This window comes from Pristis pectinata, chromosome 3, assembly GCF_009764475.1.
Source record: "Pristis pectinata isolate sPriPec2 chromosome 3, sPriPec2.1.pri, whole genome shotgun sequence".
Classification (NCBI taxonomy): Eukaryota; Metazoa; Chordata; class Chondrichthyes; order Rhinopristiformes; family Pristidae; genus Pristis; species Pristis pectinata.
This window is the reverse complement of record NC_067407.1, coordinates 69,252,014-69,271,309: the sequence shown is the minus strand read 5'-3', so window position 1 is coordinate 69,271,309 and position 19,296 is coordinate 69,252,014. Positions and strand designations below refer to the sequence as shown.

General features: G+C 43.2%; 1 protein-coding gene across 4 annotated transcripts in view; it reads right to left on the bottom strand.

The window, feature by feature from the left end:
• Positions 1 to 19,296, bottom strand: part of tmem181 (transmembrane protein 181) — a 105,244-nt gene that overhangs the window by 15,468 nt on the left and 70,480 nt on the right. For all 4 annotated transcript variants that reach the window (XM_052011388.1, XM_052011389.1, XM_052011390.1 and 1 more), the window contains 3 exons: positions 13,984 to 14,041; positions 12,729 to 12,831; positions 8,885 to 8,936 (listed from right to left, as the gene is read on the bottom strand). In XM_052011388.1, the coding sequence (XP_051867348.1) occupies positions 8,885 to 8,936; positions 12,729 to 12,831; positions 13,984 to 14,041 (213 nt within the window). The remainder of the gene's footprint in view (positions 1 to 8,884; positions 8,937 to 12,728; positions 12,832 to 13,983; positions 14,042 to 19,296) is intronic.

Here is a 19,296-nt window from a genome sequence, read left to right as displayed (position 1 = left end):
AGACTGACACCATGTATTTGAAGATGCCAGGATGGAGAAGGGACCCATGAAGTGAGCTCTCAGGCTAACTCATTCAGTGCAAGGATGCATCCTAGTTCTGCTAAAAGACACCAATGTGCCAGGACCTCAGACAGTGGCTGAAGAGTGTGCATGGAAAACCTGTTTGGTACGCTGGAAATCCAGTGCACAATGTGGAGTAGCAGGAAGGAATTCATAATCAACATGGCTTAGGGCTTGGAAAGCCACCCTTTCTCACATGGAACACACCATGTTAACAGGCCATTTTTACATCTTACAATCGCTATTGCAGGTTACTTCACAGGATGAAAGCTTCCAAAGGCCCACTCCGTCATGGCTCTGGATATCATAAAACAGTACAGCACAGGAACAGGCCCTTCAGCCCACAATGTCTGTGCAGACCATGATGCCAATTTATATTAATTCCATCTGCCTGCACATGGTCTATATCACTCCATTCTCTGCCTGTTCATGTGCCTGTTTAAAATGGCTCTTAAACATTGCTATCATATCTGCTTCCACCACCTCCTCCGTCAGTGCATTCCTGGTATCAACCATTCTCTGTGTAAAATAAACCTTGCCCCATAAGTCTCCTTTGAACTTTCCCCCTCTCATCTTAAATCTATGCCCTCTAGTCTTTGACATTTCCACCCTGGGAAAAAGATTCCAACTGCCTACCCTATCTATGCTTCTTATGATTTTATAATTTTATCTCAAATAACGATGAGTTGGAGAAAAGGAAGAAAATAGACTAGTGGCATGGTGTCATGACAACAACCTTTCCCTCAACATCAACAAAAAAGCTGTTATTGACTTCAGGGAGGGGGGCGGTGCACATGTTCCTGTTAACATCAATGGTGCTGAGGTCGAGATGGATGAGAGCTTCAAGTTCCTAGGAGTGAACGTCACCAATAGCCTATCCTGGTCCAACCATGTAGACGCCATGGCCAAGAAAGCTCACCAGTGCCTCCACTTCCTCTGGAAGCTAAGGAAACTCAGTATGTTCCTGTTGACCCTCACTATTTTTATCAATGCACCATAGAAAGCATCCTATCCAGATGCATCATGGCTTGGTATGGTAACTGCTCTGCCTGAGACCGCAAAAAACTACAGAGAGTTGTGGATATAGCTCAACATATCACGAAAACCAGCCTCACCTCCATGGGCTCTGTCTACATTTCCCACTGCCTTGGTAAAGCAGCCAGAATAATCAAAGACCCCTCCCACCCCAGATATTCTTTCTTCTCCACTCTCCTATTGGACATAAGATACAAAAGCCTGAAAGCACATACCACCAGGCTCAAGGACAGTTTCTATCCTGCTGTTATAAGACTATTGAATGGACCCCTTGTACGATAAGATGTAATCTTAACCTCATAATCTACCTCATCATGGCCTTGCACCATATTGTTTGCCTGCACTACACTTTCTCTGTAACTGCAACACTTTATACTGTATTCTGTTATTGTTTTTCCCTTGTATGACCTCGATGTACTAATGTGATGAAATGATCTGTATGGATGACATGCAAAACAAAAGTTTTTCACAAATAACAATAATAAACAAATTTACCAACTTAAACTTCTATCAGGTCTCCCCTCAGCCTCTGACACTCCAGAAAAAACAACCCAAGTTTGTCCAATCTCTTCTTATAGCTCCTACCCTCGAATCCAGGCAACATCCTGGCGAATAAATCCTGTGGGTTCAGAATTGGCTTGCCATAGAAGGCAGAGGGTGGTTGTAGATGGAGCATATTCTGCCTGGAGGTCGGTGACCAGTGGGATCTGTTCTGGGACCCCTGCTGTTGTGATTTTTATAAGTGACTTGGATTAGGATGTGGAAGGGTGGGTTAGTAAGTTTGCAGATGACATGAAGGTTGGTGGCGTTGTGGATAGTGTAGAAGGTTGTTGAGGATTACAATGGGACATTGATAGGATGCAAAGCTGGGCTGAGAAGTGGCAGATGGAGTTCAACCCGGAAAAAGTTTGAAGTGATTCACTTTGGAAGGTCGAATTTGAAGGCAAAATAAAGGTTTAATGGCAGGATTCTTAGCAGTGTGGAGGAACGGAGGGATCTTGGGGTCCAAGTCCATAGATCCCTCAAAGCTGACGCGCAAGTCAATAGGGCTGTTAAGAAAGCACATGGTGCACTGGCCTTTATTACTTTGGAGATTGAGTTCAAGAGCCGCGAGGTAACGTTGCAGCTCTTTTAAACCCTGGTTAGACCACACTTAGAATATTGTGTTCAATTCCGGTTGCCTCACTTTAGGAAGGGTGTGGAAGCTTTAAAAAGGGTGCAGAGGAGATTTACCAGGATGCAACCTGGATTGGAGAGCATGTCTTATGAGGATAGGTTGAGCGAGCTAGAGTTTTCCCTCTTTGGAGCAGAGGAGAAAGAAAGGCCAATTGGAGAAAGGCCAATTTGGTGGAAATGAGAAAGGATCCAGGAAGAGTGGATAGGGATAAGTTGTTTGCTGGCAAGGATGTGCTCAGTAAGTGGAAGGCCTTCAAAGGTGAAATTTTGAGAGTGCAGAGTTTGCATGTTCCTGCCAGGATTAAAGGCAAAGTTAACAAGCATAGGGAACCTTGGTTTTCAAGGGATATTGGTGATCTGGTTAAGAAAAAGAGAGAGGTGTATAGCAGGTATAGGCAACTAGGAACAAATGAGGTACTTGAAGAGTGTAGTAAAAGTAAGAAAACACTAGAAAAGGAAATCAGGAAGGCAAAAAGAAGACATGATGTTGCTTTGGCAGAAAATGTGAAGGTAAACCTGAAGGGTTTCTAGAAGTATATGAAGAGTAAAAGGATAGTAAGGGACACAATTGGTCCCCTAGAAGATCAGAGTGGTCATCTATGTGTGGAGCCTCAGGAGATGGGGGATATCTTAAACAGTTTTTTGCATCAGTATTTACTCAGGAAACTGGCATAGTGTATATGGAAGTAAGGGAAACAGGCAATAGTGTCATGGAACATATAGAGATTAAAGAGGAGGAGTTGCTTGTTGCTTCACAGCAAATAAAGGTAGATAAATCCCCCGGGCCTGGTAAGATATTTCCTTGGACATTGAGAGAGACTAGTGTAGAAATTGCAGGGGCCCTGGCAGATACATTTAAAATGTCCTTAGCCATGGGTGCGGTGCTGGAGGACTGGAGGGTAGCTCATGTTGTTCCGTTGTTTAAAAAAGGATCTAAAAGTAAACTAGGTAATTACAGGCCAGTGAGCCTGACATCAGTAGTAGGTAAATTATTGGAAGGTGTTCTGAGAGATCAGATATACAAGTATTTGGACAGCCAAGGCCTGATTATGGATACTCAGCATGGATTTGTGCGTGCTAGATTGTGTTTAACGAATCTTGTTTAGTTTTTCCAAGGAGGTTACCAAGAAAGTAGAACATGGAACATAGAAAAACTACAGCACAATTCAGGCCCTTCGGCTCACAAAGCTGTGCCGAACATGTCCCTACCCTAGAAATTACTAGGCTTAACCATAACCCTCTATTTTATTCAGCTCCATGTACCTATCCAACAGTTTCTTGAAAGACCCTATCGTATCCACCTCCACCACTGTTTCCGGGAGCCCATTCCACGCACTCACCACTCTGAGTAAAAAAACTTACCCCTGACATCTCCTCTATACCTACTCCCCAGCACTTTAAACCTATGTCCTCTTGTGGCTACCATTTCAGCCCTGGGAAAAAGCCTCTGACTATCTACCCGATCAATACCTCTCATCATCCTATACACCTCTATCAGGTCCCCCCTCATCCTCCGTCTCTCCAAGGAGAAAAGGCTGAGTTCCATCAGCCTGCTTTCATAAGGCATGCTCCGCATTCCAGGCAGCATCCCTGTAAATCTCCTCTGCACCCTCTCTATGGCTTCCACATCTTTCCTGTAGTGAGGCGACCAGAACTGAGCACAATACTCCAAGTGGGGTCTGACCAGAGACCTACATAGCTGCAACAATACCTCTCGGCTCCTAAATTCAATTCCTATTGACGAAGGACAATACACCATATGCCTTCTTAACCACAGAGTCAACCTGCGCAGCCGCTTTGAGCGTCCTATGGACTCGGACCCCAAGATCCCTCTGATCCTCCACACTGCCAAGAGTCCTACCATTAAGACTATATTCCGCCAACATATTTGACCTACCAAAATGAACCACTTCACACTTAGCTGGGTTGAACTGCATCTGCCACTTCTCAGCCCAACTTGGCATCCTATCTATGTCCCTCTATAACCTCTGACAGCCCTCCAAACTATCCACAACACCCCCAACTTTCGTGTCATCTGCAAACTTAATAAACCACCCCTCCACTTCCTCATCCAGTCGTTTATAAAAATCACAAAGAGCAAGGGTCCCAGTACAGATCCCTGAGGTACACCACTGGTCACTGACCTCCACTCAGAATACGACCCCTCAACAACCACTCTTTGCCTTCTGTGGGCCAGCCAGTTCTGGATCCACAATGCAATGTCTCCTTGGATCCCATGTCTCCTCATCTTCTCCATAAGCCTTGCATGGGGTACCTTATCAAACGCTTTGCTGAAATCCATATACACTACATCTACTACTCTCCCTTCATCGATGTGCTTAGTTACATCCTCAAAAAATTCAATCAGGCTCGTAAGGCAGGACCTGCCCTTGACAAAGCCATGCCGACTATTCCTAATCATATTATACCTCTCCAAATGTTCATAAATCCTGCCTCTCAGGACCTTCTCCATCAGCTTACCAACCACTGAGGTAAGACTCACCCGTCTATAATTCCTTGGGCTATCCCTACTCCCCTTCTTGAATAAGGGAACAACATCCGCAATGCTCCAATCTTCCGGAACCTCTCCTGTCTCCATCGACAATGCAAAGATCATCGTCAGAGGCTCCGCAATCTCCTCCCTCGCCTCCCATAGCAACCTGGGGTACATCTCATCCGGTCCCGGTTACTTATGTAACTTGATGCATTCCAAAAGTTTCAGCACCACCTCTTTTCTAATATCTACATGCTCAAGCTTTTCAGGCCACTGCAAGTCCCCACTACAATCCCCTAGATCTTTTTCTGTGGTGAATACTGACATAAAGTATTCATTAAGTACCTCCGCTATTTCTTCCAGATCCATACACACTTTCCCACTGCTGCACTTGATAGGCCCTATCCTTTCGCATCTTATCCTCTTACTCTTCACATACTTGTCGAACGCCTTGGGGTTTTCCTTAATCCTGCCCGCCAATGCTTTCTCATGTCCCCTTCTGGCTCTCCTAATCTCTTTCTTAAGTTCCTTCCTTTTAGCCTTGTACTCTTCCAGATCTCTAACATTACCTAGCTCTCTGTACCTTTTGTATGCTTTTCTTTTCTTCTTGACTAGATTTATTATAGCCTTCGTACACCACGGTTCCTGTATCCTCTCGTGACTCCCATCTCATCGGAATATGTCTATGCAGAACTCCACACAAATACCCCCTGAATATTTGCCACATATCTTCTGTACTTTTCCCAGAGAACATCTGTTCCCAATTTAATCTTCCAATTTCCTGCCTGAGAGCCTCATAATTCCCTTTACTCCAAGTAAACACCTTTCTAGTCTGTCTGTTCCTATCTCTCTCCAGTGCTAACATAAAGGAGATAGAATTATGATCACTATCACCAAAATGTTCACCCACTGAAAGATCTGACACCTGACCAGGTTCATTTCCCAATATCAAATCAAGGACAGCCTCTCCTCTTGTAGGTCTATCTACATACTGTGTCAAGGACCCTTCCTGAACACACCTAACAAACTCCACCCCATCTAAACCCCTCACTGTCTGGAGATGCCAGTCGATGTTTGGGAAATTAAAATCCCCCATCACAACAACTCTGTTATTCTCACACCTTTCTAGGATCTGCTTCCCTATCTGCTCCTCAATAACCCTGTCACTATTGGGTGGCCTATAAAAAAAACACCCAGTAAAGTTATCGACCCCTTCCTGTTCCTAACCTCCACCCACAGAGACTCCGTAGACAATTCCTCCACAACGTCCACCTTTTCCGCAGCCATGACACTATCTCTGATCAACAGTGCCACTCCCCCACCTCTTTTGCCTCCCTCCCTGTCCTTCCTGAAACATCTAAAACCCAGCACTTGAATCAACCATTCCAGCCCTGGAGCCATCCAAGTCTCTGTAATGGCCACCACATCATAGCTCCAAGTATCGATCCAAGCTCTAAGCTCATCTGCCTTGTTCACAATACTCCTTGCGTTAAAATAGACACATCTCAAGCCTGTCTGAACACTTGCCTTCTCTATCACCTGCCTATGGTACTTACTCCTAGCCTCCTCTATTTGAGAGACAAACACCTTTTCCCCAGTCTCTCCAGTACAGATCCCACCCCCCAACAATTCTAGTTTAAACTCTCCCCAGTAGCCTTAGCAAACCTCCCCGCCAGTATGTTGGTCCCCCTGGGATTCAAGTGCAACCTATCCTCTTTGAGCAGGTCATACCTGCCCCAAAAGAGGCCCCAATGATCCAGAAAACTGAATCCCTGCTCCTTACTCCTACAGTAGATGAAGGAAAGGCTGTGGATGTTGTCTGCATGGACTTTAGTAAGGTCTTTGACAAGGTCCTACATGGGAGGTTAGTTCAGAAGGTTCAGACACTTGGTATCCATGGAAGGGTTGTAAACTGGATTCGAAATTGGATGTGTGGGAGAAGACAGAGAGTGGTAGTGGATGATTGTTTCTCACACTGGAGGCCTGTAACTAGTAGTGTGCCTCAGGGATCTGTGCTGGGACCATTGTTGTTTGTTGTCTATATCAATGATCTAGATGATAATGTGGTAAATTGGATCAGCAAGTTTGCTGATGATACTAAGATTGGAGGCGTAGTGGACACCAAGGAAGGCTTTCAAAGCTTGCAGAGGGATCTGAACCAACTGGAAGAATGGGCCAGAAAATGGCAGATGGAATTTAATGCAGACAAGTGTGAGGTGTTGCATTTTGGAAGGACAAATCAAGGTAGGACATACACCTTGGTAGGACAATGGTAGGGCACTGAGGAGCGTGGAGGAACAAAGGGATCTGGGAGTTCAGATACATAATTCCCTGAAAGTGGCGTTGCAGGTAGATAGGGTTGTAAAGAAGGCTTTTGGCATTCTGGCATTCATAAATCAATGAGGTTGTATAAGACATTGGTGAGGCCAAATTTGGAGTATTGTGTATGGTTCTGGTCACCTAACTATAGGAAGGATATTTGTAAGATTGAAAAAGTGCAGAGGAGATTTGTTAGGACATTGCCGGGTCTTCAGGAGTTGAGTTACATGAACAGGTTAGGACTTTATTCCTTGGAGTGCAGAAGAATGAGGGGAGATTTGACAGAGGTTTATAAAATTATGAGGGGTCTAGACAGAGTCAATGCGAGTAGGCTCTTTTCACCTAGAATAGGAAAGATAAGTATGAGAGGACGTGGCTTTAGGGTGAAAGGGGAAAGGTTTAGGGGGAACTTCTTCACTCAAAGAGTGGTTGGAGTATGGAACGGGCTGCCATCTGATGTAGTAAATGCGGGCTCACTCTTGAATTTTAGGAGTAATATGGTTAGATACATGGACGGGAGAGGTCTGGAGGGTTACGGACTGGGTGCAGGTAAATGGGACTAGCGGACTAACGTTTCGGCACAGACTAGAAGGGCCGAATGGCCTGTTTTCTGTGCTGTAGTGTTCTATGGTTCTGTGGAGGATGAGAGGTGACCTAATAGAGGTGTACAACATGATAAGTGGCATAGATCAAGTGGGCAACCTGAGTCTTTTTTCCAGGGCAGAAATGGCTAACATGAGGGGGCATAATTTTGAGGTGATTGGAGGAAAGTACAGGGAGGGTATCAGAGGTAAGTTGTTTTTTTTTTATATACACAGAGTGGTGGGTACGTGGAATGCACTGCCAAGGGTGCTGGTAGTGGCAGGTACATTAGGGACATCTAAGAGGCTCTTAAACAGATAGGCACATGGATGATAGAAAAATGGAGGGGTATGTGGGAGGGAATGGTTAGATTGATCTTAAGAGTAGGTTAAAAGGTCAGCACAACATCGTCCGCAGAGGGCTTGTCCTGTGCTGTAATGTTCTGTGAACCTCTTCTGCAACCGCTCCAAAGCCTCCACATCCTTCCTGTAGTATGGCATCCTACCCCACACAAAACCACGCTGACTGTCCCTAATAATTCCATGCTTTTTCAGATGCAAATTAATCCTATTCCTTAGGATCTTCTCCAATACCACTGCAATTTCCCTACCACTGATGCAAGGCTCACTGGCCTCTAATTTCCTGGTTTGTCCCTTTTGCCCTCCTTATACAAAGGACCTCACCTGTGGCTAAAGATGATATTAAGGTCTCTGCCAAGGCCCCGGATATCTCCTCTTTAGCACACACCACTGTAGACTACTGAAATATTGCCCTTCCTTAACATGCCAGCTTCCATTCTGATCTTTTGACTTGTGGTTCACTGAAGTACAATGGCTGCAAAAATTACCAACCTGGTGCAATGGAGAATTATGAGATATTTAATAGCTTTGTTCATCTTTTGCAAAGGAACTGGAGAGCTCAAAAATGCACCAGCAGCAACCAATAATTAATAGTTTATGATTCCATTGAGTTCTGTTGGTGGGAGGAATTTTCATATTTTGTTCAGCTGGGCAAGGTTTAGGAGAGGGTTTAAAGCTGCCCGCAGTCATATGTACATTCAGACAAAAACCTCTGAACCAATGTGGTGGCTAGCACACTGGTGTGAGCAAATCAGACTCCATTTACAACTAGAAAGCCCAACAGAGCAGGTGCTGCAGAGATGCACTGTTCTCTATCATTTGTTATTTAACAGAGATCCAGGTCACAGTTGCCACTTACCTTATTATCAATACAATAAACGTTAACCCAGTCAAAAATTTCAGTCGGAGATCTGAAACAAAAACACAGACAGACATGGTTGGTGGTTATTCACCCAAAATATACAAGCACAAGACTTGTACATCATTGGAATGGATGAAGTTAAACTGAGAAATTTAATAATAAAAGATTCAATAACTAACATCAGGTCATAGAACAAAGAACAGCACAGGAACAGGCCCTTCAGCCCACAATGTCTGTGCTGAACACTAATTCTCTTCTGCCTGTACATGATCCATATCCCTCCATTCCCTGCATACTCATGCTATCAGCCCCTTAAATACCACTATCATCTCTGCATCCACCACTCCCCCTGACAGTCTATTCCAGGCACCCACCACCCTGTGTTAAAAACCTACCCGGCATATCTCCTTTGAACTTTCGCTGTCTCAGCTTAAATGCCTGTTGTCCAGTATTTGGCATTTCTACCCTGGGTAAAAGATGCTGACTGTCTACCATATCTATGCCTCTCATAATCTTATAAAACTTCTATCAGCTCTCCCCTCAGTCTCCAACGCTCCAGAGAAAGTAACCCAAGTCTGTCCAACCTCTCCTTAAACCCTCTAATCCAGGCAGCACCCTGGTTAATGTCTTTTGCACCCGTCCAAAACCTCCATACCCTTCCTGTAATAGGGCGACCAGAATTGCACATAATACTTCAAGTGTGGCCTAACCAAAGTTTTAAATAGCTGCAACGACTTCCTGACTCTTCTACACAATGAAGGCAAGCATGCCATATGCCTTCTTTACCACTCTATCTACTTGCGTGGCCACTTTCAGGGACCTATGGACTTGGACCCCAAGATCCCTCTGTACATCAATGCTGTTAAGGGTTCTGCCATTAACTGTATACTTTCCCCTTACATTAGACCTCCCAAAGTGCAACACCACACACTTGCTGACATTAAACACCATCTGCCACTTCTCTGCCCTCCTCTGTAACTGACCTATATTCTGCTATATCCTTTGACAGCCCTCTACACTGTCCACAACTCCACCAGTCTTTGTGTCACCTGCAAACTTACTAATCAAGCCATTTACATTTTCATCCAAGTCATTTATATATATCATAAACAACAGAGGTCCCAGCACTGACCCTGCAGAACACCACTGGACAGAATCACAGCCTTCTACCACTACCTTCTGTCTTCAATAGGTGAACTAATTCTGAATCCAAACTACCAAGTCACCAAGGACTCCATGCACCTTTAGCTTCTGGATGAGCCTACCATGAGGGACCTTGTTGAATGCCTTACCAAAATCCATGTAGACAACAACCACTTGCTCTACCCTCATCAATCACCTTCATCACCTCCTCACAAAATTCAATCAAGTTAATAAGACAATGACATGCCCCGCACAAAGCCATGCTAACTGTCCCTAATCAGGCCATGTTTTTCAACATGCACGTAATTCCTACCCCTAAGAATCCTCTCCAATAGCTTCCCTACCACTGACATGAAGCTCACCAGCCTATAATTTCCTGGATTATCCTGATTTCACTTCTTGAACAACACTGGCTGCTCTTCAGTCCTCTGGGACCTCACCTGTTGCTAGTGAGGATACCAAGATCTTCATCAAGGTCATGTGCAATAACTAACTATCTTTTACATGTATTTCCTTTACTAAAGAGGAGCTAAAAGTTACTTTCCAAATGACTTCATGCCCACTCTTCAATGAACATTAGGACAACTGTAATCTTGGAATAGCAAACATCCAACCTGCAAGGTACTACATCCAGTTTCCTGATGACTACACCTTAATATCTATGCTGAAAATATTGTTGCTCCCCCAGTGAAGTCAGTACCCACTGGCATCCAGATTCAGCCCACCTTACTCAGGACTAACAGGGCAGAAATAACAGGAACAAGTGGAGGATTGAGGAATGTAGGAATAGGAATACGTGAAAACTGCAGATGTTGGAAATATGAAACAAAAACAAAAATCACAAGAAACTCTTTGCAGATCAGGCAGCATCTGTGGAAAGAAAAGCAGACTTAGCATTTCTGGGAGCTAGGTAGGAGAGACATGAAAGGTAAACTTAAGTTGCAGAGAAGGCAGTGGGAGGAACGGATAAGATTAAAGGAATATCTGAGATGGACAGAAACCCTGTCAGTGAGCAGAGTAAAACTTCAAGGTAGGTATTCCTGGAAGAGAAGTAGCAGTGAATTCAACAGTACATGAAAATTAAAAGAATGCAAACAGTGGAAATCTGAAACCAAAACAGAAAATGCTGTAAAGATTTGGCAGGTCAGGCAGCAGTTGTGAAAGGAGGAACAGAGTTAAATGTTTCAGGTCCATGACCCTTCAGCAGAACAGGGAATATATGCAGTACTCCTTCCTAACATCAGCAGCACTGGCAAGAGCAACATGGTGAGTGAAAACAACATTGGGACAACAGCAGCCACTAAAGGCCCTCAGACAAGGAGAGAGATCTAATTTCTGAAAATGCAAAACCATCATGGTGGTAATTGTAGAATATTACAAATACCTAATGTTAAATGGAACAGAAAAATGCAAAAGTATATAGGATATAGAATTCTTAAAATCCATTCAAGAGAACTTCTCAAATCATTGACATCAATACAACAAAAGATGGGGCATTTCTGGATGGCTTTAGAGGATGAAGCTGGGGAGGTGAAAGGGGTACTAGTTGGAATGCATTTATGCATTTAGAGTTGGTGCCAAACAGCTGTGATCTATAATGTAATGGACTAGGAGAAAAAAGTAGGATAGCCCCTTTTCTGCAAGCATGGAATGGATGGCTTCCTTTTATGCAAGTGAAACTTGGATCTTATATGTAAATAATGGGGACCTTACTGTACATAAATAGCAAAGGAATTGTTCCCAATTTGGACAAAAATGGACAAGAGGAAGACTAACAGCCATCACAATTGGCATAGTTTGGCAGTGCAGGCATGGTAGTGCAGCGGTTAGCGGAACACTATTACAACAGGTAACTGGTTTCCTCTGGCTTCCTCCCACATTCCAAAGACGTACAGGTTAGGAAGTTATGGGCATGCTATGTTGGCGCCGGAAGCATAGCGACACTTGCGGGTTGCCCCCCCGGGACGTACTGCGCAAAAGATGCATTTCACTGTGTGCTTCGATGTACACATGACTAATAAACATATCTTATTTGCTGAATGCATCCTTGTTAATATCAGGACATTACCTGAGGACCAAGTTAGTTAGATACCTGAGGGTGTCCACAGATATAGGGCATTAATGAGAACATTAGATAAATTTTGAGTTTGCTGTAAAGTAATATTATTAATCACCAAAGCATAGAAGGCTATGGACATACTGGGGGTAAATGGGATTAATGTAGATGGGTACAATAAACACAAGAAAATAGGAGTAGGCCACTCGGCCCCTCAAGTCTGCCCCGTCATTCAATATGATCTTGGCAAATCTACACTAGCCTCAATTCCTCTTTTGTGCCAGTTATCCATAACCCTCAATCCCTCAACCTTTCAAACATTTATCCATCTCTACTTTACTACGTCTAATGATGTGGCCTCCACTATCCATGGGGACAGAGAATTCCAAAGATTCACAACCTTCAGAGAAGAAATTTCTATGCACCTCAGTTTTAAATGACCAGTTCCTTATCTTGTAACTATGTCTCCTTGTTTGTGACTCTCACTCTAGTGGAAACATCTCGATGTTTGAAAACAGGCAGCTAAAGGGCCCATTTCTGTGCTGCTTGGCTCCATGATACTCATGCAAGTGGGCCAAATCTCAGTCATTTTGAACAGAATATGTTAGACAGAAGATTCATGCAGCAATGAATTTCACTCACCAAAGTATGGCATATTTTTCAGTTCAGAGCAAGCTCTCACAATCAGGAAAACCAGGTAGAGTATATACAAAGAACCCACGATCAAAAAGAAAATCTTCATTCCCTACAAGATAAAAAAAAAATTGATTAATATAAAAATGCAAGAAGGAATCCTTACAGCAGGATGCTTAAATGGCATTTGACTCAATACAAGAAAACAATATTGCCTTTTTGTAACACCCAATTATTGTTCTCAGGATGTTTGCAAAGCTCTTGATAACCAATGCTTCTATCACCATAATACAGAGTTAACCTGAACTCTTCGCTGGAGGAACTCAGTGAGTCAGGCAGCATCTATGAAGGGAAATGGACAGTTGATGTTTTGGGTCGAGACCCTTCATCTGGATCTGTTCCCTCTTGCACTTTTGAAAATGGCTGTAAGGCTTCAGCTTACAGTCTCATTTAAAGGACAGTACTTCTGGAAATGCAGCTTAGCCAAGGTCAGATATGGAGATTCAGACAGAGGAAAAGGGTAACTAAGCTACAAAGGCACTACAGTAACATATATTAAAGTAAATCAAAAGTTATCAAGTGACATGGTGAGTCGAAGGGCCTGTTCCTGTGCTGTACTGTTCCATGTTCTAAAAATAAGCATTCCATTACGATTTGATTAAAGGAAGCCCACTGGCACTGAAGTTTTTAATCCTTTGTGATGTCTTACAACATTGTGCTATGTGGATGGCAAAAATCAGAATGCAGCATCCATTCCACTTATAGAATTTCACCAACAAAACAGGAAAACAAAATGCATGTTAGTTCAAATCCTACCTTCAGCAATTCAACTCAAAACTTTTTTTTAAATATAGAGATTGAACCTCAATTTCTTGTTGTTGCTTTGAGCTTGTAGGCTTGTTCCGTGATAAGTATTTTAAAAATATGGCTACAGAGTTCAATCCCAAGCAGCATTAATATTCACACTTGCAATAAACTCCCATGCTCCCATAATCTTTTAACTGTGTCAGCAAACAGAATTGTTAAAATATGAAGGCCATTTCAGTACATGCATGTGGAGTTTTTAATTTGCAAACTCTGTTGGCTATTGCAGACAAAGATAACAATTACCACATTTACCACCAGCTTAGCAGTCTAAAACCAGTCTACACACTCCAATGAAATCTTTTCACTGGAAGACACTACCCAACACAAGATGCTTGTATTAATCCATGTAATTATTTGAGCCATGTTAACAAGCTTTCAAGAGTGAAGAATTCCTCACCTGGAAGTTGCTTGTGTCCACTCTATATTGATATGTTGGGTCATGTAACTCATTAACTCTGAAAAGGTTCCAAAGAAAGGTTAAAATTAATAGGGAAAGCTGTAAGTGCTGAAAAAGAATCGTCAATAGCTGTAAAGAAAAATGATAAGACTGCATTAAGTTATTCTAAGTCACCTGATGGTGGAGGCTCCAGAGAGAACTACCAGCCAGCTGCAATGCATTCTGGACACTTGCACCAATGCACTGCAGCATGGAAGTACACAACACACTGGACCCCAGCTCATCTGACCTCCTGCTTCATCTCTGGAGTCAGCAAAGAGCCAAAGAGTGGTTCCTGGTCACACTGAACTGAGGCAGTGGAAACCCTTTGCACACCCCCTCAGTTTTACAACAGCTGATGTATCTAGCATGGCCCAATTCACCCGAATGTGGTCACCAACATTCAGTAAAAAAAAAGCAAGCGAAACAAAGTGATAAATTTATTAAAGTTGTGTTTATAAACTAATTTGAATTAAAATATTTAAAAATTGATGTATTTCAACAGTAACATTTGCAGACAGTGAAAAGGCCTCTGACAGCTCAAGCTCAAGAATGAAACATTGGAAGCTGCACAGGCAGAGAGGCTGCACGTGTGATCGCAGGACTTGCACGAGGGTTGACACAAGGTATGGCCCTTCATGTACAGATCAGGCCATAAGCACTTTGCATTTCTGAACTCAAATCATTTAGACCCTGAATCTTTTCCTCACACATTGAACCTCCACCATGCAAGTAGTTAACACACTTTATCTGCTTATATGCAGTGCAGGAAGGCTTTATGATAATGGGAAAATTGATTTATATTTCACAGGAAAGCTCTGAGCTTTTAAAAAACTGCATGGAAGTTCTTCACAAAATGATCAAGCTTCCAAATATTCAATCTTCTAGCAGCAGATATAATCCACTTCTATCAATGACATCTGCTATCAATCGATGATTGAGAGTAGATGCAGGTGGGGCAGTAATTTGCCAGACCAATTTGTCCTGTTTGCTGTGTACGAAACTCACCTGAGCAGTTTTTTTCGCTCTGCGCATGGTGTGTTGAGCACTAGAGCATGCCTTCAATATTCCATCCAATATATTGTCAACACCCTTAACCTGTGCTCTATTGTCCTGCATTCTGGCTGAAGTTGGTTGCAGAGGTTTCTATCTCGTCCTTTGTATGAACATGCTGGCTCTGCCATCATTGAGGATGGCAGTGATCATGGAGCCTCTGCCTCTTCCCACATCATTCTGAGTGCCCTATCATTCTGAGAAGTCAAATCAGGGTAGGACATATACCATAATTGATAGGGCACTAAGGAATGTTGATGAAGAGAGAAACCTTAGGGTCCAAGTCCATAGCTCCCTGAAAGTGGAAACACAGGTGGATAGGGTGGTGAAGGCGGCATATGGAATGCTTGCCTTCATAACGCCAGATCCGCCTCACCATTCAATGTGATCACGGCTAATCTATACTGATCTCAACTCCACTTTGGTGCCAGTTTCCCCATAACCCTGAATTCCTCGAGCTTTCAAATATTTATCTATCTCCACCTTAAATACGTCTAATGATCACCCTTGGGAGCACCCCTGGGGGCAGAGAATTCCAGAAATTAACCACCTCTGAGAGAAGTTTCTACCCACCTCAATTTTAAATGACCAGCCCCTTATCTTGTATCTATGTCCCCTTGTTCATGACTTCCCCACTTGTGAAAACATCTCAGCATCTACCCTGTCAAAGCTCCTTTGGATCAGATATGCTTGAGTAAAGTCACCCCTCATTCTTCTAAACTCCAAGGAATATAAACTCAAACTGAATAAAGTCCTAATCTACGCAACTGCTCCTTGTAATTCAGGCCACCAAGTCCAGGCAACATACTTGTAACTCTTTTCTGCATTTTTTCTAGTTTAGTAACATCTTTCAAATAACAGGGTGACCAAAACTGTATACAATACTCCACGTGCGGCCTCACCAACATTTTATATAACTGCAACAACTTCCCAACTCCTATACTCAGTGCTCTGACTGATGAAGGCTAAATGCTTTCTTCATGCTTTCAGCAATTTGCACTGCTAGGTCCCTCTGTTCCATAACTCTCCCCGGAGCCCTACCATTCACTGCATAAGTCCTACCCTGATTTGATCTCCCAAAATGCAATACCTCACATTTATCAAGGAGAATTTGCGTAGACTCGGACTTTATTCCCTGGGACATAGGAAATTGAGGCGTGACCTGATAGAGGTATACAAGATCATGAGGGACATAGACAGGGTGAAAGCACGTAGTCTTGTTCCCAGGGAGGGGGGTGCTAAAAACAATCAGAATCAGATTTATTATCACTGACTTAGACTTAGATGGGTGACAAGAGAGGTGGAACAACTAGTTAGGAAGAAGAAGGCAGCATACATAAGGTGTAAGCAGCAAGGATCAGATAGGGCTCATGAGGAATATGGAGCAGCAAGGAAGAAACTTAAGGGGCTGAGGAGAGCGAGAAGGGGACATGAAAAGGATTTGGTGAGTAGGATTAAGGAGAATCCTAAGACTTTTTTCTCGTACGTGAAGAGCAGAAGGATGGCTAGAGTAAAGGTTGGTCCGATTAGAGACAAAGGTGGGAAGATGTGCCTGGAAGCTGTGGAAGTGGGTGAGGTTCTCAATGAATACTTCTCTTCAGTATTCACCAAGGAGAGGGGTCTTGATGATGCTGAGGACAGTGTTGGTAAGGGTACAGATTAATAAATACGACATTGTGGCAATCACCAAGTCTTGGCTTTATGACGGATGTGATTGGGAACTGAATGTCCAGGGGTAAACAGTGTATAGGAAGGATAGGCAGGTAGGCAGAGGGGGTGGTGTGGCCATGATGGTTAGTAATGATATAAAATCAACAGAAAGGAAGGACATTGGGTCAGAAGAAGTAGAATCCTTATGAGTGGAGCTAAGAAATAGCAAGGGTAAAAGGACAATAGTAGCAGTTATATAAAGGCCCCCTAATAGCAGTCAGGAAATGGACTATAAGTTGCAGTTAGAAATAGAAAAAGTGTGTCAGAGTGACAATGTTAAGATAATTATGGGGGATTTTAACATGAAGTTGGACTGGGAAATCCAGCAAGGCAATAGATCTCAGGAGAGTGAGTTTGTGTAATGTCTACGGGACGGTTTTTTGGAGCAACTTGTTGATGAGCCCACCAGGGGATCAGCTGTTTTGGATTGGGTACTGTGTAATGAACCGGAGGTGATTAGGGAACTAAAGGTAAAGGAACCACTGGGAACTAGTGATCACAATATGATTGAGTTCAGTTTCCAATTTGAGAAGGAGAAGCTGATAACTGGTGTATCGATTTTTCAGTGGAACAAAGGAAATTACAGTGGCATGAGAGAGGAGCTGGCCCAAATTGATTGGAAAAGTAAGCTAGCTGGAGGGATGGCAGAGCAGACATGGATGGAATTTCTACAAGAAATAAGGAAAATGCAGGATAGATATATTCCAAGAAAAAAGGTTTTGAATGGAGAAAAAGGCACAAATGTGGATAACAAGAGAGGTGAAGGCTAAAATAAAAGCAAAAGGGAGGGCATACAGAAGGAAGCAAAAATTAGTGGGAAAACAGAAGACTGGGAAACTTCTAAAAACCTGCAGAAAGAAACTAAGAAGGTCATTAGGAAAGAAAAGATGAATTATGAAAGATCGTTGGCAGATAACATTCAAAAGGATACTAAGAGCTTTTTTAAATATATAAGGAGTAAAAGAGAGACACGAGTTGATATAGGACCAATCGATAATGGTGCGGGAGAGATTATAATGGATGATAAAGAGATGGCAGAGGAACTAAATGAGTATTTTGCATCAGTCTTCATGGTGGAGGACATCAGCAATATACCGGATAGTCAGGGTTCTCAAGGAATGGAACTGAGTTCAGTTAAGATTACTAGAGAGAACGTGCTAGGAAAGCTAAATGGACTAAAGACTGATAAGTCTCCCGGACTGGATGAGGTGCATCCCCGGGTTCTGAAGGAGGTGGCTTTAGAGATAGCGGAGGTATTGGTGATAATTTTCCAGGAATCGATAGATTCCGGCATGGTTCCGGAGGGTCGCAAATGTAGTTCCGCTGTATAAGAAAGGTGGGAGGCAGCATAAAGGAAATTACAGACCTTTTAGTCTGACGTCGGTGGTGGGAAAGTTATTAGAATCGATCCTCAAGGATGAGGTTATGGAATACCTAGAGGTGCAAGGCAAGATAGGTCCAAGCTAACATGGTTTCGTCAAGGGAAGATCCTGCCTGACCAACCTATTGGAGTTTTTTGAGGAAATCTCAGGTAGGGTGGATAAGGGAGAGGCGGTAGATGTTGTGTATTTAGACTTTCAGAAGGCCTTTGACGAGGTGCCGCACAAGAGACTGATTAATAAGATGAGAGGTCATGGAATTACAGGTAGGATAACAGAATGGACGGAGCATTGGCTGGTTGGCAGAAAGCAAAGGGTGGGAATAAAAGGATCCTGTTCTGGTTGGCTACCGGTTACTAGTGGTGTTCCGCAGGGGTCAGTGTTGGGGCTGCTTCTTTTTACCCTGTACATTAACGATTTGGATGATGGAGTAAATGGTTTTGTGGCTAAGCTTGCAGATGACACCAAGATAGGTGGAGGAGTATAGAGTATTGAGGAGACAGGAAGGTTGCAGAGAGACCTAGATAGTTTAGGAGAATGGACAAGGAAATGGCAGATGAAATTCAATGTTGAGAAATGTGCAGTTGTACACTTTGGAAACAGAAATAAACGGGCAATTATCTAGAAGGGGAGAAAATTCAAAGTACAGAAGTACAAAGGGACTTGGGGGTACTTGTGCAGGATACCCTAAAGGTTAACCACCAGGTCGGATCGGTGGTAAGGAAAGCGAATGCTATGTAGGCATTCATTTCGAGAGGTATAGTGTATAAAAGTAAGGAAGTGTTGATGAGGCTCTACAGGGCACTAGTGAAGCCTCATTTGGAATACTGTGTACAGTATTGGGCCCCATATCTTAGGAAGGATGTGCTGATGTTGGAGAGGGTTCAGAGGAGATTTACGAGGATGATTCCCGGAATGAAAGGGCTTACATATGATGAGTGCTTGTCAGCTCTTGGACTGTACTCACTGGAGTACAGAAGAATAAGAGGGGACCTCATAGAAACATTTAAAATGTTGAAAGGACTGGACAGAGTAGATGTGGCCAAGCTGTTTCCCTTGGTGGATGAGTCCAGGACCAGAGGGCACAATCTTAGAATTAGAGGGTACAGGTTTAAAACATAGATGAAGAGAA